We start from the raw sequence: 23,481 nt of genomic DNA on the forward strand, positions 1-23,481 counted from the left end.
TAGACGGGGCTCATCGGGTCCTGGCAAGGAGACCCAAGGCCAACGAGCCGCCAAGGACTGTAGTGGTGAAGTTTCACCGCTTTATGGATAGAGAGTGCGTCCTGAGATGGGCCAAGAAAGAGCGGAGCAGCAGGTGGGAGAACACGGAGATCCGAATCTACCAGGACTGGAGTGCAGAGGTGGCCAAGAAGAGAGCTGGCTTTAATCGGGCCAAGGCGGTGCTCCATCGGAAGGGGGCGAAGTTCGGTATGCTGCAGCCAGCGCGATTGTGGGTCACATTCCAAGATCGGCACCACTATTTCGAAATGCCTGAGGAGGCTTGGAGCTTTATACAGACTGAAAAGTTGGACTCAAATTGAGGGTTTGTTGTTGTGGGGGGGATGTTTGCTGTATATATGGTTTTAACTACATGTAGGGAATGTTCCCTTGGCTGGGTGCTGGATTGGGATGGATGAAGGGATTTGATGGGGAGACTGTGGGAGAGGGTGGGCGCCGGTGTTGGAGGGATGGGAGGCCCGGGGATGGGGGAATTGAGATAAGGCCGCAAAAGGAGCTGCGCCAGAGTAGGCGGGACCGGCTCAGGAAAGCGCGGGCTTTTTCCCGCGCTAGGGAAGGACGGCGGTGGGGTTCGGAGGAGCGCACACTGACTGCTAGGGAGGGGGGATTCCCACACTGGGGGAGTCGATGGGAAGGCGGGAGGCGCCGGGGTCAGCAGGAGTCAGCTGACTTACGGGAGTGTTATGGGGGGGGAGCAAAAGGGCTAGATGTGGATCTAGCGGGGGGAGGAGGAGGGGGGGGAGAAGAGGGGGGTATAGGGTTGCTGCTGCATTGGCCAATGGGGAACTGGAAATAGAAGAGGTGGTCGGGGCGGGGGTCCGCCGTCGGGGGGACTGGAGGGTGCGGGAGGCGCGGGCACGTGACTGGCCTAGAAAAAGAGATGGCTAGTCGGCAGGGGGGGGGGGGGGGGGGGAGGGGGGTGAGGAGCCCCCCAATCCGGCTGATAACTTGGAATGTGAGGGGCCTGAATGGGCCGGTTAAGAGGGCCCGAGTGAGTATTCGGCCATAGCCATCTCAGACCACGCCCCGCACTGGGTGGAGCTGGAGTTAGGAGAGGAAAGGGACCAGCGCCCGCTGTGGCGTCTTGATGTGGGATTACTGGCGGATGAGGTGGTGTGCGGGAGGGTGCGGGGGTGCATTGAGAGATACTTGCAGGCCAATGACAATGGAGAGGTGCAGGTGGGGGTAGTCTGGGAGGCGTTGAAGGCGGTGATCAGGGGAGAGTTAATCTCCATTAGGGCCCACAGGGAGAAGAGAGAGAGCAGGGAGAGGGAGAGGTTGGTGGGGGAGATCTTAAGGGTGGACCGGAGATATGCAGAGGCCCCCGAGGAGGGACTACTTAGGGAGCGGCGAAGCCTCCAGATGGAGTTCGACCTGTTGACCACGAGGAAAGCAGAGGCACAGTGGAGGATAGCGCAGGGGGCGGCGTATGAGTATGGGGAGAAGGCGAGTTGGATGCTGGCACATCGGTTTCGTAAGAGGGAGGCAGCGAGGGAGATAGGTGGAGTTAAGGATGGCAGGGGGAATACGGTGCGGAGTGCGGTGAGAGTAAATGAGGTATTTAAAGACTTCTATGAGGAGCTGTACAGATCTGAGCCCCCAGCGGGGGAAGAGGGGATGCAATGATTTTTGGATCATCTGAGGTTCCCCAGGGTGGAGGAGCAGGAGGTGGCTGGTTTAGGGGCGCCAATTGGGTTGGAGGAGCTGGTTAAAGGATTGGGGAACATGCAGGCGGGGAAGGCCCCGGGGCCAGATGGGTTCCCGGTCGTGTTTTATAGGAGATATGTGGACCTGCTAGGCCCGTTGTTAGTGAGAACTTTCAATGAGGCAAGGGAGGTGGGGACCCTGCCCCCGACAATGTCCGGGGCGCTGATCTCGCTGATTCTGAAGCGGGAGAAGGACCCGCTGCAATGTGGGTCGTATAGACCGATCTCGCTCCTCAATGTGGATGCTAAGTTGCTGGCAAAAGTGCTGGCTACGTGAATTGAGGACTGTGTCCCGGGGGTGATTCATGAGGACCACACGGGATTTGTAAAGGGCAGGCAGCTAAACACTAATGTGCGGAGGCTCCTCAACGTGATTATGATGCCATCGGTGGAGGGAGAGGCGGAGGTAGTGGCAGCTATGGACGCGGAGAAGGCCTTCGACTGGGTGGAGTGGGAGTATCTTTGGGAAGTGCTGCGGAGGTTTGGGTTCGGGGAGGGGTTTATCAGTTGGGTCAGGCTCCTATACAGAGCCCCGGTGGCGCGTGTGGCTCCGAATCGGCGGAGGTCGGAGCACTTTCGGCTGTACCGAGGGACGAGGCAGGGGTGCCCCCTGTCCCCCTTGTTGTTTGCATTGGCAATTGAGCCTTTGGCCATGGCACTAAGGGAGTCCAGGAAATGGAGGGGGTTGGTCCGAGGGGGAGAGGAACATCGGGTGTCGCTGTATGCGGACGACCTGTTGCTGTATGTGGCAGATCCAGTGGAGGGGATAGTGGAGGTCATGCGGATCCTTAGGGAGTTTGGGGACTTCTCGGGCTATAAGCTCAACGTAGGGAAAAGTGAGCTCTTTGTGGTGCATCCAGGGATTAGGGAAGGGGAATAGACGACCTACCATTGAAGTGGGCGGACAGGAACGTTCGGTACTTGGGGATCCAGGTGGCTGGGAGCTGGGGGGCCCTGCACAAGCTCAATTTGACATGGTTGGTGGAGCAGATGGAGGAGGATTTCAAAAGATGGGATGTGCTGCCTCTCTCGCTAGCGGGCAGGGTACAGTCGGTTAAAATGCTGGTCCTCCCGAGGTTTCTGTGTGTTCCGGTGCCTTCCCATTGTGATCACCAAGGCCTTTTTTAAATGTGTAGGTAGGAGCAACGTAGGTTTCGTGTGGGCAAATAAGACCCCGAGGGTAAAGAGGGTGTTTCTGGAGCGTAGCAGGGACAGGGGAGGGCTGACGCTGCCGAATCTGTGCGGCTACTATTGGGCAGCCAACGTGGCGATGATCCGTAAGTGGGCAATGGAGGGAGAGGGGGCAGCGTGGAAGCGGTTGGAAATGGCGTCCTGCAGGGGCACGAGCCTGAGGGCGTTGGTTACGGCACCGCTGCCGCTCTCGCCGACAAGGTACACCATGAGTCCGGTGGTGGCAGCAACGTTGAAGATCTGGGGGCAGTGGAGACGGCATAGGGGCGAGATGGGAGCCTCGGTTTGGTCCCCGATTCGGGAGAACCATCGATTCATCCCGGGAAGGATGGATGGGGGGTTTCGGAGCTGACATCGGGCAGGGATCAGAAGAATGGGAGACCTGTTTATAGATGGGACGTTTGTGAGCTTGGGGGTTGCTGGAGGAGAAGTTTGGGTTACCCCCGGGAAATGCGTTCAGGTATATGCAACTGAGGGCGTTTGTGAGGCAGCAGGTGAGGGAATTCCCGTTGCTCTTGGCACAGAGGATTCAGGGCAGGGTGATTTTGGGTGTATGGGTCGGAGAGGGCAAGGTTTTGGCGATCTATCAAGAGATGAAAGAAGTGGAGGCGGCCTCGGTGGAGGAGATAAAGGGCAAGTGAGAAACCCAATGTACAAGGAGTTTATTATTTTAGATTGTGGTGTTTGTGTTCTTTTTGTTATGCGGGGGGGGGGCTTGTTTGTTAAAAAATTGTGTTGGTAAAATTTGAATAAACATTTTTAAAAAAGAAAAATACTTTGTAACAAAGTACCATTTAGTGTATCTAGGGAAAGATTAATTGCAAACATATCTCCCATTCCTTCCGAAAAATTAATCCTAGAATGAGTTTTTAAAAATTGCAGAAATTAACATTTTGAAATGTGATATGAGAAATACTGATATGTAATTACCAACATTTTTCATAAAGATGATATAATTTCTTGGGCTGTTTCAGGCTGAGCCTCAATTAGATCTGTTTAATGGTGATCTCATGAGTCTGCTGGGAACACTGGTACAATACAGTTAAATGCTAATAGTCACTAAGTGCACTTGACAGATTCCCCATGGGAACTGATGTAAACGTACCTCATCACTCTCCACCAAGTTTTCAAACTGTAAATAATAAGCAGAGTGGTGGTTAATTTTAACTTAGTGTCATACACTGTGATGAGATGCTTTTTCTAAACAATTTGATATATGGCACTCAGTGGAAAAAGGGCAGATAGAAATTTTGTACACAAGAGCACCATATGCAAACAATGATAGCCAAGTCAAAGACCTCCAGTTTCATTGAAAAGCCCAAAGAAGTTGACCATGGCAAGTCTTCTTTTGAGAAATTAGGAGATTTCAAATTTTGTTTATACAGTAACAAGAAAAGCATTAAGGAGACTACACGTAGGTAGTTTGGGCTACAATGTACTGCAATATTACAAATCAAATATATGTCAAGTTTTGCCATGTCCACACCCTCAAGTAAACATACACATCTATCAATGCATCAGCTATGTGAATCTAGAGATCCATTAATAACATCTTAACATTTAGATTTTGCTTTTTATCTGTCAAGATTATCATGACTGGGTGGATTGCAGACAAGCTAGCAGCTGCTGCTATGCATTGTCAACTGGTGGAACAAATGGGATGGGGGAGGGGGTTGCTAATATGCTGCAGTCAGGTAGGGAGTGGTAATGTTGTGTTGCTCATATTCCATTCCCCACAAGAAGCCCAGTGAGATTTGATGTCCTCCCCATCAGTTGCCTAACGACTAGCTAGTTACAGATCTGTGGGGAAGGGAGAGGAAGCAGACTCCCCATGGGGTGAGGTGATTCCAAAATGATACACTTGAGAACGGAGGCTGATGGGGCTGAAAACAAAGTCACCGATCCTCTGTGGCAGACTAGGTCATTCAATACCTGAACCAGGCACATCTGCAATACTCAAGGCACAGTCAATGATTTAGCAACCAGCGAGAGTACTTAATGGTACAAACTGGAATAAACCAGTCACTGGGATTCTTGGTACTCTGCTCTGAGTCAGACTGCAAGCCAATACCCTGGATAGATAGTGCCAGATGCTGGTACACAGCAGTTTTATCTTCAGCTCCAGCACAAAACTACCTAGTTTAAAATATAGTACACATCAGGATTTTAAAAAAATGTTATTTTCAGCTGTATAAAAGGAGTTAATTTTACCAAGAACATTCCTTTCACTTTAAGCGTTAGAAGTTTTAGGATATATTATAGCCCTTAAACTGGCTCGATTGTGCAATATATAACATGCATCAAATTGGCCTCTCGCTTAGCATACTAGGAGGTTCTTTCTAAAGAGTTCAAGTATGAGGAAACAAGGAAATGTTTATTCCATTAAACTACGCTGATTTGAGGAGTTATTGGCTTTTGCAGTACACAGTGTGCACAAAATCTTCATGCCCTTCGAATGATAAAATAGCAACCATTTGAAGGGTGGTCACTTGCTAATGAGCTTTGATAATAAACCTTGTGCACAAACATGTAAAAAATTCAAACATAGCTGCTGGCAACATAAAAAAGATCACAGATTGTTGTTCCCTCATTCTGTTGCCTTCCCACCAGAACACCCCACCCCCATAAATAAAAAGTGACACACAGCGAGTGAGGCCTTACATGCTGCATCTTATACAACATTAATGAACATCAGCAAAATATTTTCAATTAGTCAGCACAGGTCTTGAAGAAAGCTACCGACAGTCAAAGAATGCTTTGATTGCGAAACCCTCCATGAGGGCAGAAGATCACACAGTTCCTCGAGCCTGCTCTGCCGTTTAATACAATCATGACTGATCTTCAGTCTCAACTATTTTCCTGCCCACTCCCCATATTCCTCGATTCCTAGAGAGAACAAAAATCTATCTATCTCAGCTTTAAATACACTCACCATTGGACCATCCACAACATTCCGGGATAGGGAATTCCAATGGTTCACAACCCCAAATGAATAAATTTCTCATCTCACTTCTGAATGATTGATGCCTTATCCAGAGACTGCGTCCCCATGTTCTATATGCCTCAATTAGGGGTGAAAAATCTAATTCTGGCCAGCCTAACCTCTTCAGAATCTTTTATGTTTCAATGTGATCACCTCCCATTCTTCTAAACTCTAGAGACTACAGGGGTCCAATTTTCTCAGCCTATCATAGGACAATGCTCTCATTGCATGAATAACCCTCATGCCCCATGAACTATCCTAACTGTGCTATCGCATTGCAATTATATCCTTCCTTAGATATAGAGACCAAAAGTGCACACAGTACTCCAGGCATGGTCTCACCAAAGTCCAGTACAAGCGCAGTAAGACTTTCTTACTCTTGTGCTGCAATACCTTTGTACCTTATAAAATGTCTTTTGGAAATCCAGATATATTACATCTACCAGCTGGCTCCCTATCTACCCCACTTGTTACTTCCTCTCAACAAATTTAATACAATTAACATGATTACCCTTTCTTAAAACTATGTTGGCCATGTCTGATCATAGCATGTTTTTCTTTTAATTAAAAGGGGCTTGTTAGAATGTTCTTAACAATGCCTGTAGTCCCGTTTTCTCTCTCTCCTCTTCTGAAAAGTGTTACATTTCTTAACTTCCAATCTGCAGAGACTGTTCTTGAAACTAGGGTATTTTAGAAAATCTTAACCAGCACATTGCGGCTAACTTCTTTAGAACTGTAGGACATGGACAGCGGCTCCTGAGAGTGTGTCAGCTTTAGTCCCTTAAGCCTCTTGGTTTCCCTCTATTATGTAATTTGTGTCTTCTAGTGTGAAGACAAGACATGAATGTCTCTGACATTTCCTCATCCCTCATGATAATTTCTCCTGTCTCCGACTCCACACCTAAAGCATTAATGTTTACTTTAGCTTTCTTCCTCGGTTAAAAACTCTTATCTACTTTTAAATTTTGGCTAGGTTATTCTCATATTTCATCTTTTCCCCTCATCATCAACTTTTTGGTCATCCTCCATGGGCCACAAGAAATCTCCTGACAGGCTCCAAAAGAAAAAATGATGATTATAGAGTGATAAGAATACAATGTATTATCATGTAAAAAAATGGATTCAAGTCCTTGTGTAGCCTGAAGGAAGATTGTGCACAACACACAAATCTCTTTGATCATTCACTGACAACATTTTTTGTTTTGTTTTTTTGGGGTGGAAGAAAATGTAAAAACAAAATTATGCCATTATGCTTCAGGGTTCTGCAATTGGGTTGAAAAGAACAGGACTGATGGAGGAAATTATTCCTCCGAGGCACAGGGTAATACCTAATCTTGCAGTGGAGGACACTGGCAGATGCAGACAAGATTATTAATCAATTTGACAGACTAATCATACCTCTCCAATAGCAAGATTAGATTAAATAATTCAGTCTTCTATTGGGCATGTTCAAATGCAAAATCTATTGTTCACCATTTTCAATAGTACTTTACACATTCAGCAACTTTTGTCACCATACAATATTAATCAATAAAGTGTAAGATGTGCAAGACAGATGATGTATAATAAACAGTATGCCACATACCTCTATTGTGAAGTGCTCCCCAATAGAACTTGTTCGAAAATACTTTGATCTAGAGAAAACAAGAAGAGATTGCGTTAGCTTTTGCTTCTTATCTATGCCTTGCCGAACTAACCAGGCAGACATACAACAATAAACTTTGTGACTGGTACAATATAAAACTAGATAAATAATATGAGTCCAGATGAGCAATCGATAGTCATCATGAAATGAAGCAGAATGCATATTATATACTTTTGGTTATTTCTTTTGGCTGATGAATTCAGTGTTTTCTCCAATAATTTTTTATAAATTAGCTGTTTATTATAGATTACAAACGCAATTTCACTCATCATTAATGTCACCATTAGGCATATTTACCAAAGCATAAAAGGAAAAGCAAGCAAATCACACTTTAGACATCAACATGCTTTTTAGCTGAATCTTAAATCTTTCTTCAGCGCAAATTACTTCAAACATGACGATCATCACAGAGGGGAACACACCCATAAATTATCAACACTTGAGCTTACACACCCAGTCACGTTCTCAACAACACCTTGCAATTTCATAGCAACTTATAATGTTGAAAATATGCTTCACAATGTTGAAAATATGCTTCACAAAAGCGTAACTATAATGTCAGGGGATCAGCCTAGGTGGCTGAAGGCTGGACATACACAAGAGGCCTCTGCCGATTTTCCTTCTCTTTGGGGAAGCAGTTGGTCTTCCCTCACTCTCTTTTTAAAGCATATTTAAGATGAAAAGCTTGGAATACAAGGAAATCATTGAGGTGATTCTTGTGCTGACTACTATCCCACGTAGCATGCTGCAGCACCGATGCAATAAGGTCTCTGTCCTTTCTGAATATCTAGCAAAGAACCCATTTTAAGAACAACTACATATTAGTGTCAAGTGTTTTCAACACTTGAACTAAATTATGCACATATGGTATCGAGAACAAAAATTAGAAATACTATTAATATAAATTAAATAGACAAACTGAATAGGCAGCACTGCCAACTATTAGAAAAACAGCATTCATCACATGCAAATGCAAAATTGTCATGTGAGAGTACCTTTAAGAAATGGGTGTTTATCAGTGATGTCAGAGCTGGGCTGTCTGTCAGCTTTTTACTTTTGTTTTAGGCTGTTTGCTGCAGGCTGTGTTGTAGTTTTGTTTTCAGAGCTGAATATTTGCAATCACAGCCAGAAGGTCACTCTCTCTTTAATCTAAAAACTGTAAATCGATCGTTTGGTGATTTAAATCCAATAAATGCTCTCAGTAATGACTTTAACCTGATGAGCTTCTGTTTAAAGGTTTCTTTTAAAGTCTTCTGGATGTTAAAAGGACAGCTTACGGATTACTTAGTGTTATATTCTTTGGGGGTTGTATTTGAATTAATGGTTGCTAAGATGTTCACTGTTTGTTTCAAAAAGGTTAACTTGAGTTAATAGAATAAACATTGTTTTGCTTTAAAAAATACTTTTTCCATTTCTGCTGTACCACACCTGTAGAGTGGGCTGTGTGCTTCCCATACCACAATCTATTAAAAGTTGTGGGTCAGGTGAACTCCATGATACACTTTGGGGTTCTCTAAACCCTGGCCCATAACAAAATTCAGTACGTACAATTCGAAGGGCGAGAAAGAAAAGTGTCTCAAAAGGCTATTAAAGAAAGCTCAATCAGATTCATATAAGGCACAGTGCATATTATAAATAGATCTGTTTATATCCATAATTCAGTAAAACACCAACTATGCTTTGAAACCAACATATTACCAGTTTGAAACTCACATTGTAGAGTACAAAGGAATCTGCACAGTAAGTCAAGCACACTAATGCACAAATGTAGTCAAGATGGTAGATTCCAGTTCCTTTCTCGTTTGCGCATTTCAGTTGTGTTTTGTACTTACAGTTTCAAGTCTCGCCACATACTCCATTGCAGAGGCTCCGAAGTTAACAACAATCTTACATTAGATGCCATTTGATTGCAGGAGTCCTTAATTATTAAACTGTCATTGTATGTACTTGTGTACCATAGTTACAGGTAGGCTGTACCAAAAATAGTCATAAGTTGGCGAGACTGGCTTGTTCATAAAGCACTTTTAGCTGATTGATCAATTTTGCCCAGTAAACATAGTACTAATATATTCACACAAAATAAATCTGTTAAATTGTACATTTATTTCTATACAAATGAGTTTCCAGCTGAATCCGGTCAGAGTGAGGACAGAGTGACTGCTGGTGAAAAGAGCGCGAGGAGAGCGGCGGAGACTCAGTGAAAGAGCGCGAGGACACAGGATAAAAGAGCGCGGGGAGGGACACAGTGAAAGAGCGCGAGGAGAGCGGCGGGGACACAGGATAAAAGAGCGCGAGGAGAGCGGCGGGGACACAGGATAAAAGAACACGAGGAGAGCGGCGGGGACACAGCTGCCGGAGAAGCGGCCTTCAGATTTTCGACGGGAGCAGTGGCCAGGGGTCTGTCAGGAAGGTAAGTTTTCCTCTTTAAAAACTTACCTTGAAGAGCGCTATCACAGCAAAGTAGTGACCTGATTGGCTGGTAAGGAAAGTGCTCCAATTGGCAGTAGCTGGGAGAAATTTAACTCTTCGTGTCTTGGTAAGTATTGTGATTGTTAAGTAAAATCTTTATTCCTTTCACTTATTCATTATTTGATAGTATATTTGTAATCAGTTAAGTTAAAGTGTAAAAATGGCAGAAGATCCCAGACCCGTGTTATGCCCCTCGTGCTCAATGTGGGAGTTCAGGGACACGGCCGATGCCCCTGATTCCTTCATGTGCGGGAAGTGTGTCCAGCTGCAGCTCCTGTTCGACTGCATGACGGCTCTGGAGCGGTGGATGGACTCACTTTGGAGCATCCACGATGCCGAGGAGGTCGTGGATAGCACGTTCAGTGAGTTGGTCACACCGCAGATTAGGATTGGTGAGGGAGACAGGGAATGGGTGACCAAAAGGCAGAGAAAGAGCAGGAAGGCAGTGCAGGTGTCCCCTGCGGTCATCTCCCTCCAAAACAGGTATACCGTTTTGGATACTGTTGGTGGAGATGACTCACCAGGGGAAGGCAGTAGCAGCCAGGCTCATGGCACCGTGGCTGGCTCTGCTGAACAGAAGGGCAGGAAAAAGACTGGCAGGGCTATAGTCATAAGGGATTCAATCGTAAGGGGAGTAGACAGGCGTTTCTGTGGTCGAAAACGAGACTCCTGAATGGTATGTTGCCTCCCGGGTGCACGGGTCAGGGATGTCTCAGATTGGCTGCAGGAATACTGAACGGGGAGGGTGAACAGCCAGTTGTCGTGGTGCATATAGGCACCAACGATATAGGTAAAAAACGGGATGGGGTCCTACAATTAGAATTTAGGGAGTTAGGAGATAAGTTAAAAAGTAGGACCTCAAAAGGTAGTAATCTCAGGATTGCTACCAGTGCCACGAGACAGTCAGAGTAGAAATTCAAGAATAGTCAGAATGAATACGTGGCTTGAGGGATGGTGCAGGAGGGAGGGGTTCAGATTTTTGGGACATTGGAACCGGTTCTGGGGGCGGTGGGACCATTACAAATCAGATGGTTACACCTGGACAGGACTGGAACCAATGTCCTAGGAGGTGATTTTGCTAACACTGTTGGGGAGGTTTTAAACTAATGTAGCAGGGAGATGGGAACCAGATTAGGAAGTTAGAGGTCAGTAAAGAGGCAGCAACTAAAGCCAGTAAGGTACTAGATAATAAACTCAATGTGACTAAGGGGAAGAGTAGACAGGGAAGAGATGATGAACGCAAAGGGACAGGTGGTCTGAGGTGAATTTTTTCAATGCGAGAAGTGTAGCAGGTAAGGCAGATGAACTTAGGGCTTGGATTAGTACCTGGGAATATGATGTTATTGGTATTACGGCGACTTGGTTGAGGGAAGGGCAAGACTGGCAACTAAATATCCCAGGATATAGATGCGTCAGGAGGGATAGAGAGGGAGGTAGAAGGGGTGGAGGAGTTGGATTACTGGTCAGAGATGATATCACAGCTGTGATTAAGGAGGGCACGATGGAGGATAGGAGCACTGAGGCAATATGGGTAGAGCTAAGAAATAGGAAGGGTAACATTGTTGGGGCTTTACTACAGGCCTCCCAAAAGCGAGTGTCAAGTAGAGGTACAAATATGTAGACATATCATAGAAAAATGTAGGAGCAATAGGGTGGTCGCGATGGGAGATTTTAATTTCCCCAACATTGAATGGGACTCATGTAGTGTTGGTGGCGTAGATGGAGCAGAATTTCTAAGGAGCATCCAGGAGAGTTTTTTGGAGCAGTATGCAAATAGTCCAACTCGGGAAGGGGCTATACTGGACCTGGTATTGGGGAATGATCCCGGCCAGATGGTTGAAGTTTCAGTCGGTGATTACTTTGGGAATAGCGATCACAATTACGTAAGTTTTAGAATACTCATGGACAAAGACGAGAGTGGTCCTAAAGGAAGAGTGCTAAATTGGGGAAAGACCAAATTTAACAAAATGCTGCAGGAGCTAGAGAATGTGGATTGGGAGCAGCTGTTTAATGTGGGAGTCTTTTAAGGAAAGGTTGATTAGAGTGCAGGACAGACATGCCCCTGTGAAAATGAGGGCTAGAAATGGCAAGATTAGGGAACCATGGATGACGGGTGGAATTGTGAGACTAGCTAAGATGAAAAGGGAAGCATACATAAGAGCTAGGCGACTTAAAACTGATGAAGCTTTGGAGGAATATCAGGAAAGTAGGACAAATCTCAAACACGCAATAAAGAGGGCTAAAAAGGTCATGAAATATCTTTAGCTAACAGGGTTAAGGAAAATCCCAAAGCTTTTATTCGTATATAAGGAGCAAGAGGGTAACTAGAGAAAGGATTGGCCCACTCAAAGACAAAAGAGGTAATTTATGTGTGGAGTCAGAGGAAATGGGTGAGATTTTTAATGAATACTTTGCATCGGTATTCACCAAGGAGAGGGACATGACGGATATTTAGGCTAGGGATGGATGTTTAAATACTATAGGTCAAGTCGGCATAAGGAAGGGGGAGGTTTTGGGTATTCTAAAAGGCATTAAGGTGGACAAGTCCCCAGGTCCAGATGGGATCTATCCCAGGTTACTGAGGGAAGCGAGGGACGAAATAGCTGGGGCCTTAACAGATATCTTTGTAGCATCCTTGAGTACGGGTGAGGTCCCGGAGGACTGGAGAATTGCTAATGTTGTCCCTTTGTTTAAGAAGGGTATCAGGGATAATCCAGGGAATTATAGACCTGTGAGCTTGACGTCAGTGATAGGCAAACTGATGGAGAAGATACTGAGGGATAGGATCTATTCACATTTGGAAGAAAATAGACTTATCAGTGATAGGCAGCATGGTTTTGTGCAGGGAAGGTCATGTCTTACAAACCTAATAGAATTCTTTGAGGAAGTGACAAAGTTAATTGATGAGGGAAGGGCTGTAGATGTCATATACATGGACTTCGGTAAGGCGTTTGATAAAAGTTTCCCATGGCAGGTTGATGGAAAAAGTGAAGTTGTATGGGGTTCAGGGTGTACTAGCTAGATGGATAAAGAACTGGCTGGGCAACAAGAGACAGAGAGTAGTGTGGAAGGGAGTGTCTCAAAATGGGGAAAGGTGACTAGTGGTGTTCCACAGGGATCTGTGCTCGGACCACTGTTGTTTGTGATATACATAAATAATCTGGACGAAGGTATAGGTGGTCTGATTAGCAAGTTTGCAGATGATACTAAGATTGGTGGAGTTGCAGATGGCGAGGAGGACAGTCAGAGAATAAGGCAAAATATAGATAGATTGGAGAGTTGGGCAGAGAAATGGCAAATGGAGTTCAATCCAGGCAAATGCGAGGTGATGCATTTTGGAAGATCTAATTCGTGGACTATACGGTCAATAGAAGAGTCCTGGGGAAAATTGATGTACAGAGAGATCTGGGAGTTCAGATCCATTGTACCCTGAAGGTGGCAACGCAGGTCGATAGAATGGTCAAGAAGGCATACAGCATGCTTACCTTCATCGGACGGGGTATTGAGTACAAGAGTCGGCAGGTCATGTTACAGTTGTATACAGTTGTATAGTTGTGCAGTTCTGGTCGCCACATTACCAGAAGGATGTGGATGCTTTAGAGAGGGTGCAGAGGAGGTTCACCAGGATGTTACCTGGTATGGAGAGTGCTGGCTATGAAGAAAGGTCGAGTAGATTAGGATTGTTTTTGTTGGAAAGACGGAGGTTGAGGGGGGACCTGATTGAGGTCTACAAAATTATGAGCGGTATGGACAGGGTGGATAGCAACAAGCTTTTTCCCAAGAGTGGGGGTGTCAATTACAAGGGTTCACGATTTCAAGGTGAGGGGGAGAAAGTTTAAGGGAGATGTGCGTGGAAAGTGTTTTTACGGAGGGTGGTGGGTGCCTGGAACACTTTGCCAGCGGAGGTGGTAGAGGCGGGCACGATAGCATCATTTAAGATGCATCTAGACAGATATATGAACGGGCGGGGAACAGAGGGAAGTAGATCCTTGGAAAATAGAAGACAGGTTTAGATAAAGGATCTGGATCGGCGCAGGCTGGGAAGGCCGAAGGGCCTGTTCCTGTGCTGTAATTTTCTTTGTTCTTTCTTCTTTGTTCACGTACTGCACATTCATCATTCACGATTCACTTAATGAAATCATTAGTGATTGATATTCGGACAATTAGGACTTCTGATTTAACCCAACAGTCGCGTCACATCAGATTCAGCTACACAGTAAAAAAAAATAATGTTGCAGCCCATGTGGGGGGAAAAAAAATGAATTTTGGATATCAATGAAAAAAACTTCTTAGAATGTGCGAAATTTCACAAGTATTGGATCAGGTGCATGCCCATCACTCCCATCATCAGGTTGTCTCACTGTCCAATGAAAGGATCACTGAAATCTTGCTCCCAGAACTTGGTTAGTGATTGTCAATAGGATTACTATTCGAGGAGAAATACTCTTCGGCTAACATGAGGCTGGGAAGAGTAAGGGAGGACAACAGGGGAGAGAAGTCAGGTATGGCAGGCAGCACCCCAGTTCCTTTGGCACAGATAGGGAATCTGCAGCTGATGGTGGTGGAGCTCTTGTTGACAATGGACAGCTTAGCTTGAGCATAGAACCACAGAATTCCAACAGTTCAGAGGGATGCCATTCAAACCATGGGTCTGCACCGACCCACTGCAAGAGCACGCCACCCAAGCCCACACCACCACCCTATCCCCATAACCCCACCTAACCTGTGCCTCTTTGGACACTGGGCAATTTTAGCATGGCCAATCCACCTAAGATAGATGCCTTTCTAAAGAATAAAGGGATTCGGGGATATGGTGTACGGGCCGGAGAGTGGAGCTGAGTCCACAAAGATCAGCCATGATCTCATTAAATGGCGGAGCAGGCTCGAGGGGCCAGATGGCCTACTCCTGTTCCTAGTTCTTATGTTCTTATGTAACCTGCATATCATTGGACTGTGGGAGGAAGTCAGAGTACCAGGAGGAAACCCACGCTGACATGGGGAGAAAGTGCAAACTCCACACAGATACAGTCACCCAAAGTCGGAATTGAACCAGAGTCCTTGGTGGTGTGAGGCACTGTTTGTGAGATCTTCTGTATTCACTAGTGATCACTAGGTGAGGGGGCAATTTTCTTCCAATTAAGGGGCGATTTAGCGTGGCCAATCCACCTAACCTGCACATCTTTGGGGTGTGGAGCTTAAACCCAAGCAGATACAGGGAGAATGTACAAACTCCAATCAGCAGTGCATTTACACTCCTCTATCGAGGGAGTGAAGATGCTATGCTCTCAGCTGACAGCAAAGTGGGTCCAGGCTATAAAATCACCTGGACTTTGTAACGTGGCCAATGATCAGAGGATTGATAAATGCCCCCCCTCCCTCCCTTGGAGCAGAAAGCTGCTATAATGTATGGTCATTGGACATTTTGTTACCTTGCACATGAAGTTCATGTCAGACAGGTTACACAAAAACATGCTAGGCTCCGTTAAGTTATGATGATTGTTGGTTCATACGAATACAGGATTCTGCTTCCAGTAACTGATCACATTGGAGTCAACATTGGCACTCTCATCAGAGATGATTTGGATGGAGATGGAGTGACAGTTGCAGATGACTTCAGAAACCCATTAGAGACCTTGGCCTTTGTGATAGAGGGAGTGGCGCAGAGGGAGTGGGCACACTAGAGAGTGTTTTGTTGAAGGGGTGAACCAGAGAAGTGTATGGATTTTGACCGAGCGCATGGGAGCCACTACCTCACTGTGGAATTCACCATGGACAGGTCACATCTGTAACATGGTCAGTTTAGGCAAGAGAGCAGTGGGATTCACGTGCATCAATAAACTAGAATTTACACTGCAGGATGCTGACATTTTGCTCCTCACAGGAGAAAGCTTTTGCCAACTTATGGTGACAACTTTGGTTATCACGCTCAGGCTTGATGTTTTGGCCGAGTGAAATGCAATACCAGCCATTTTCAGAAATATTTCATGTCAATGTTTTCCCAACAAAATTGAAGAACCAGCTGAGTTTATGGTCAGCTGCAAACCACTGCAACAATACCAAAGTTTGGAAATAATAAAACAAGCCTGTGACTATATATTGGAACCTGTTCCTAACAACGACAGATCGCAGACAACTATACTGCATGGGCTCTGGGGTATGTATATTTTCTAGGGCCGCATGCATTTAGATGCCTGCATTAAGTAAGTTACAGCAGAGATTGGCTTGGACATCTGCTGCAGGTGGATCTAAAACATGAATGCAGCAGGAACCAAAAAAAAAAAAAGAGTTCAATATCATGGTCTGATGACTTAGATACAGAAGGCACTTTAAACATTTTGTAGTGCGATATCAGGTCTTGACCTGCGATTTAGGCTTTAAATCAGCTTGGCATTCTGAAGATTGTTCGTGGTTCATAAGGTTCATAATTTGGGAGAATTCACAGTTTGCAGCTATTACATGTTTATTGGTTCTGTAAGATTCCTTTTGTTTGGCCTGGTTTTTTGAGAGAGTTTGTCTGTTTATAACTAGTTAACCTTAGAGTAATTTAAATGAAGGCATCCAAATAGATGATGGCAGCTCTAAACATACTGCTACCAATACGAATTTGAGGAAGTCTTGTGCTCGGTACGTAGTGCCCTGCCTCTGAGCCAGATGCTTCAGGACATGCTGGTCATGGACAAAGCATTCATGAGGCTTGATAATCAGTCTGCTAACCCTTCCAATGCTTCCTCCCTATTCCCTCAAGGGGAAAACATATGTAAAGATACAAAACAAACTACGAGGTCACCAGTTTAGGAATGAATTTGAACACATTCAAGTCCAAAATTAATGTTAGTGATTTATTTTCAGTGATTATGGCCACAAATTCTTCAATCCAGTTACTTAACTACTGTCAGCACAAAGCACACGTAGCTCGGTTTTTGAGCAGGCTTTTGCTACAATTTGAGGTAAGTCGGATGCAAGCGTTTTAAATGTTTAAAAGGGGTCGACTAAGGGAAAAGTCAGGCAGTATAGCTACTCCTGTTTGCCATGTGACCCCTGTTGGAATGTACATGTGTAGATGCCACCTGAGAATATGAAACGGCTCTGCTGTGATAGTCTTTAATCTAATAGAAAAGAACAAACTTGAATTTGTATGGCATGTTTTGTGTCTTCAGGATGTGTTACAGGGCTTAACCATCTATTAATTAGTTTTTTAAACTAGATATAGACAAATAGCCTGCCAAGTTCCGACCCAGGATCACGTATGGAAAGTAGGCACTAGAGGGCATCCAGTGCCCATTTAACCATAATTAAATATTATTGATCAGGTGTTGTTTGTCAACTCAATGAATGGTTATCCATTTACATGCTGTGACTGTGACAGACAGGCAGGCACAGGATAGATTAAGCAGTCTTTTTAGAGTCCAGTAAAAAAAGGTTAGGTATACTGATCTCAGACAGAGGAGTTTGATTGTCAGGATTTGCTATCAAGACAATTTAAATATGTTAATTGATTATTTATATCCGATCTTATGGAGTCAACAGCTGCTGAGTTGATTCTTAAAACTCTTGCCTGCAGCATGAGCACAAACATGCAGATACAGAGTAACATAGGCATACAGACACACACAAGCAAGAGAAAGAGGGAGCGAGATAGAGACAGACCTACTCACTCGGGTGCATCCTCTGCTTTGTGACCTGGAGAAAAACAGTTTCTTAAACCCGCTTGGAAAATTAACACCAACGTATCTACTACCTCGTTAGCCATGTCTTACCCGAGGATGCCGTCCATCAGGACCTGGAAACTGTCAGCCCACAACTCCATCAGTTTGCTCACTACAGCTTCCCAAGTAATTAAAATTTCCCCAAGTAATTAAAATTTCCCCAAGTTTCCGCACTCTTGATTTACAGCTATTAGTAGACTGTTTGTCGTATCTTCTATTGTGAAGACTGAAGCAAAATATTTGTTTATTTCATCCATTTCCTTACTATCTACTATCAACTCCCCATTATCACTCTCTAGAGGACCAACACTCACTTTACTTATTAATAATAATAATAATAATAATAATAATAATAATAGCTTATTGTCACAAGAAGGCTTCACTGAAGTTACTGTGAAAAGCCCCTAGTCGCCACATTCCGGCACCTGTTCAGGTAGGCCGGTACGGGCCTTTCCTTTTCAGCGAGCTAACATTTTTGACATAATGCATGGCTTTATAACAACTAATAAAATGGGTATCTAGGAGATATAGCTTTAAACACAAAATCTTCAAAGTAACGCAACGACCCATTTATCCAAGTTGTTTTTTTAGTCTATGTTAATTGGAAATCTAAAAAGAACTTTCTTCAAATAAAAACGCACCCACTTTAGAACAAACCATTAATTTACTGGAGTACTTTTTTCCACTTCAAATTAGAGTGCACCATCTGCCAACTTAGTTAAGATTAAGAGGGCTGTGGTTACAGCCACATCCATGTACAGTGGAAGGAAATTAGAGAGAACGCATTCCACCCATCTGATCTCATTCTTCCAGAACACCAATACTATTACTTTCCAATAATACCAATTAATGGTGTGGATTCCCCCCACCACTATTTCCTGTCGCTACATCAAAGGCACCCTTCTACTGAAACAATTGCTCTGGCTGTCTGATCATGTGGCTGGAAGTGAGAATCGAACTGACACAAACAGCCATATTTGCATTAAAAGTAGTACAAATTGTGGCAGTGGTTAGCATTGCTGCCTCACAGCACCAGGGACTTGGGTTCAATTCCAGCCTTGGGTGACTGTGTGGAGTTTGTGCTTTCTCAGTGTCTGCATGGGTTTCCTCTGGGTGTTTTGCTTTCATCCCACAGCCCAAAGATGTGCAAATTAGGTGGATTGGCCATGATAAATTGTCCTTTGGTGTCCAAGGATATGTAGATTAGGTGGGTTATGGGGTTACGGGAATAAGACAGGGGGGTTGGCCTAGGTAGGGTGCTCTCTCAGTCGGTGGAGACTTGATGGGCCGAATGGCCTTCTTCTGGACTGCAGGGATTCTTAGGAAAGAAAGTTTTAACAACCCTGATTCTATGATTTTAAGTATGTAGCAGGTCAGGTTACTTCTGTGGAGAGAAATAAGAGGAAACATTTCAGGCAATGACTCATGATCCCCAACAAGCCGGTTTTTATATAGCTGTTGTAAACCTCACTGACACGACATGAATATTCAGTGCGTGGAGATCACATGGCTGGGAAACCCTTTAACGACATCGAAATTTATAAAACATGTTGAAATGAGGTTCCTGCTCAATGTTACGCCATTAGCAAGGGGCGAGGAAAATTGGGAAATGAGATCTCACTGGCGAGAAACACATTTCCCGACTCTCGTAGGATTTTGGGCCAGTGTTGCCATTTATGGCTGACGGCTACATGAGGATCACACATCTGACTTGTGCCTTGTAAGTAGTGGACAGGAGAGTCTGGAGTCAGGTGGTGAGGCACTGTGCGGAATATGCATAATCTGACATGCTCTCGTAACCTTGGTAGTTATGTGGTTGGTCCAATTCAGTCACTGATCAATGTTGATTCTGCAGGATGTTAATGGTGGGGAATTAGATGATGGCAATACTATTGAATATCAGGGGTGGGGGGTTAGACACTCTTGTTGGTGATGGTCATTTTCTGGCACTTGGATGGTGTGAATGTTACTTGCCAGGAGTCCAAGTCTGATCTTGCTGCACGTGGGCATAGACTGCTTCTATAAATAAATAATAAATAATCTATATCTGGGAAGTCGCGAATGAAATTAAACACTGTACAATCAATGAATATCTTCGCTTCTCACCTTATGATGGTAGGGGGATGGGCTGGGAAAAGATTACTGATGAAGCATGGTTGGGCCTAGGACACCATATCTGCAGCCATGTCCTGGGGCTGAGATTATTGGCCTCCACGTGGCACTTCTGGCTAAAGATTGTTTGTAATTAATTTTACTGTGTTAGTAGAAAAATAATAATTTAACAAAATTCTAGCAAATATTTCAGTTGTATTTTAATGCATTTGATGATTGGAGTCATGATCTCCCAGTTGGCTTGTAGCCCTGCACTCTTTTAGCAGGTTGTGAAGTGTGAATTTGAACGTTTCACTCACTGGGAGCGTCATACAGATGGGAAGAATACATTCACAAACAGACTATGGATTAAATTTAAATTCCCCCTTTCATACTGTAGTGCTCATACCATATCATGGATAAGGAAAAAAATACAGAAAGGGTGCATTCACTTGAACTTTGTTGCTTTACATTCTCTCCCTAAAAAAAAACATTGCGGTATGCTTTTATCTCCCAATTATTTACCAATATTTTGGTGCCCTGCCGATATTTCAGTTTCAGATTCTATGAAGTCTGACTTCTGCTCACAGCAATGTTGCAGTTCTACAATGCAAAAATCAGTATCAGGTTGTGACGTCCAAATTTGATACTGTGTGATTCTCTGCTCATCTGCTGTGCAATTGTTTTTGATTAATCAGCACATAATATCTGTTGGTTTAAGAACAGAAGAATGCACATTCAGGTAGCACCTTTCACGTTGTCATGATGCTCCAAACCATCACAGCCAACAAAGTTGGTTTGTGGTGTAGTTGATGTTGTCACAAATTCACATAAACAGAAGAGAGATGAATTACCAGATAACTTGTTTTTGGTGGTGCTGGTCAAGCCAGGAATAATAGCGTAGAAATGTTCAAACCTACCCGAGGGGACACTCAGAACCTCAATAGGGCGCCCTATTAGAAAGATTACACAACCTATTACGGAATGGGGCTTGAACCCACAATCCTGAGACTCAAAAGGCGAGTGTGCCATCACTGAGTCATGATGATAACTACCACAATAAAATAGTAATAAAAATAGTTTCGGAAATAATTGCACTGCTTTTCACTTGGTACCTAACATTATCATTTTGCTTATTAATTTGAGCATTTTTGGGTGTGCGTCACATTTGCATTTACAGCATAGATAGAACAGGCGGAATCCAATTCTCCACAGAGCGAGATCACAGGGAAGGAAACATTACTTGGGCTGTGCAAAACCAACTCAACCAAGTTCCCAAGTGGCACTTGTTATTGGTAACATTAAGCGTGTGCAGAAAATGGATTAGTTTCTTCTAATATTAAAATTTGGACAGCAGTGAATCTGCAGGATTATTTTCTACACCTTAGGACATGCTCTGCAAAGTAGCTCAAAGAAAAATACCTGCAAATTCATAAATGTACTGTTCCACCATTTCTGTAATTTTACTTTTTAATACTTCAGAAATTCAAAATATTCCAAATTGTTAATCTAAAAGAGTTGAAATGCATTTTAAAAACTGATAAATTACTTTGAACCTGAAATGATCATCAAAAGAGTGGTACACTCAGCTTCATCGTTCTGGTTATCAGGGGTTGCTGCAAGGCTCAAGGTTTGCAATCTAACAGACCCCACCAAATCAGTTCATCCTGTACTCTTGCTTATTTAAATCAAGGTTTTTAAAAATTACATAAAAGGGAGAGTGGGAAGAGGTTTTCTTTTCAACAACTGCAGGCAAGGATTTGACATGCTTGCAGTGTTGCCTTATTTTGGCTTGTGCAGCAGTAAGTAGTTCTAGTATTTCCTCTTGGTCACTTGGGAGGGAATATCTTGCTGGCTGAGCTATCTTACAGTTTCTGCCATTTCACAGCTCTGCAGGTGATTTCATGTTAGCCTTGAGCAACATAGATGGAATGACAATAAGATTTGGGTCTTCCTTTGTTTCTCATCATTTTGCGAGGATTCTCTTGACCATCTGGACATTTGTCCTCCATACCCCTGTCCTCGACAGGTCAATGTCGTGATGTTGAACCAATACTGTTTAACAAACTCTTTAAAATCTCTGGGAGGCGAATTGGGTTCTATTGTCATATTTAATTCTTTCAGGAATCTCTTGCACAGAAAACCAAACAGATACAACTGAGATGATTGTTGTAGCTCTCAAATCTTTCAACTTTTGGATAGAAGAAAACTTGGGAGTAGTAGTCTACAAAAATGAGAATCATTCTTGACTGCCTGTGAATAAATCAGCTCTGACAATAAAAATAATAAGAATCTTTATTGCCACAAGTAGGCTTACATTAACACTGCAATGAAGTTACTGTGAAAAGCCCCTAGTCGCCACATTCCGGCGCGCCTGTTCGGGATACACGGAGGGAGAATTCAGAATGTCCAATTCACCTAATAGCACGTATTTCGGGAGAGATGGCAGATGGAGTTTAATCCAAACAAATTGAGGTAATGCATTTTGGAAGGTTTAATACAGGTAGGGAATAAACAGTGAATGGTAGAACCCTCAAGAGTATCGACAGTCAGAGAGATCTAGGTGTACAGGTCCACAGGTCACTGAAAGGGGCAACACAGGTGGAGAAGGTAGTCAAGAAGGCATACGGCATGTTTGCCTTCATTGGCCGGGGCATTGAGTATAAAAATTGGCAAGTCATGTTGCAGCTGTATAGAACCTTAGTTCGGCCACCCTTGGGAGTATAGTGTCCAATTCTGGTTGCCACACTACCAGAAGGATGTGGAGGCTTTAGAGAGGGTGCAGAAGAGATTTACCAGGATGTTGCCTGGTATAGAGGGCATTAGATATGAGGAGAGGTTGAATAAACTTGGTTTGTTCTCACTGGAACGAGTGAATTTGAGGGGCGACCTGAGGTCTACAAGATTATGAGGGGCATAGACAGAGTGGATAGTCAGAAACTTTTTCCCAGGGTAGCGTGGTCAATTACTAGGGGGCATAGGTTTAAGGTGCGCGGGGCAAGGTTTAGAGGAGATGTACGAGGCAAGTTTTTTTTTTATTTTTCATTTTTTTTATTTACAGAGGGTAGTGGGTGCCTGAACTCGCTGCCAGAGGAGGTGGTGGAAGCAGGGACGATAGTGACGTTTAAGGGGCATCTTGACAAATACATGAATAGGATGGGAATAGAGGGATGCGGACCCCAGAAGTGTATAAGATTTTAGTTTAGACGGGCAGCATTGTCGGCGCAGGCGTGGAGGGCCAAAGGGCCAGTTCCTATGCTGTACTTTTCTTTGTTCTTTGTGGGAGGAAACCGGAGCACCGGAGGAAACCCACGCAGACACAGGGATAACGTGCAGATTCCACACAATAAGTGACCCAAGACGGGAATCGAACCTGGGGCCCAGGAGCTGTGAAGCAACAGTGCTACCCACTGTGCTGTGCTGTGGTCTGGGTGATACTTTAGTAACTATCATCTCCTCTTTCTACCAAGCACTGCATGTTAACATCTATCTTTCAATATCCTTTGTAAAAAAAGAACAAAACTGATGGAGAACCTGGCATCAACTTAGACACCGGAAATGACAATGGCAAGCTCAGCCGTGTCTACCCTGCAAAGTCCTTCTAACTAACATCTAGGGGCTTATGCACATGCT

At 44.2% G+C, this 23,481-nt stretch overlaps 1 protein-coding gene across 6 annotated transcripts in view; it reads right to left on the reverse strand.

Annotated features, from left to right (window-relative positions):
* ap1ar (adaptor related protein complex 1 associated regulatory protein) overlaps positions 1-23,481 on the reverse strand; it is a 155,723-nt gene that overhangs the window by 81,291 nt on the left and 50,951 nt on the right. For all 6 annotated transcript variants that reach the window (XM_072495887.1, XM_072495886.1, XM_072495885.1 and 3 more), the window contains exons 2-3: positions 7,523-7,571; positions 4,060-4,086 (exon numbers count right to left, since the gene is read on the reverse strand). In XM_072495887.1, the coding sequence (XP_072351988.1) occupies positions 4,060-4,086; positions 7,523-7,571 (76 nt within the window). The remainder of the gene's footprint in view (positions 1-4,059; positions 4,087-7,522; positions 7,572-23,481) is intronic.

Source organism: Scyliorhinus torazame, chromosome 3, assembly GCF_047496885.1.
Source record: "Scyliorhinus torazame isolate Kashiwa2021f chromosome 3, sScyTor2.1, whole genome shotgun sequence".
NCBI classification, from domain to species: Eukaryota; Metazoa; Chordata; class Chondrichthyes; order Carcharhiniformes; family Scyliorhinidae; genus Scyliorhinus; species Scyliorhinus torazame.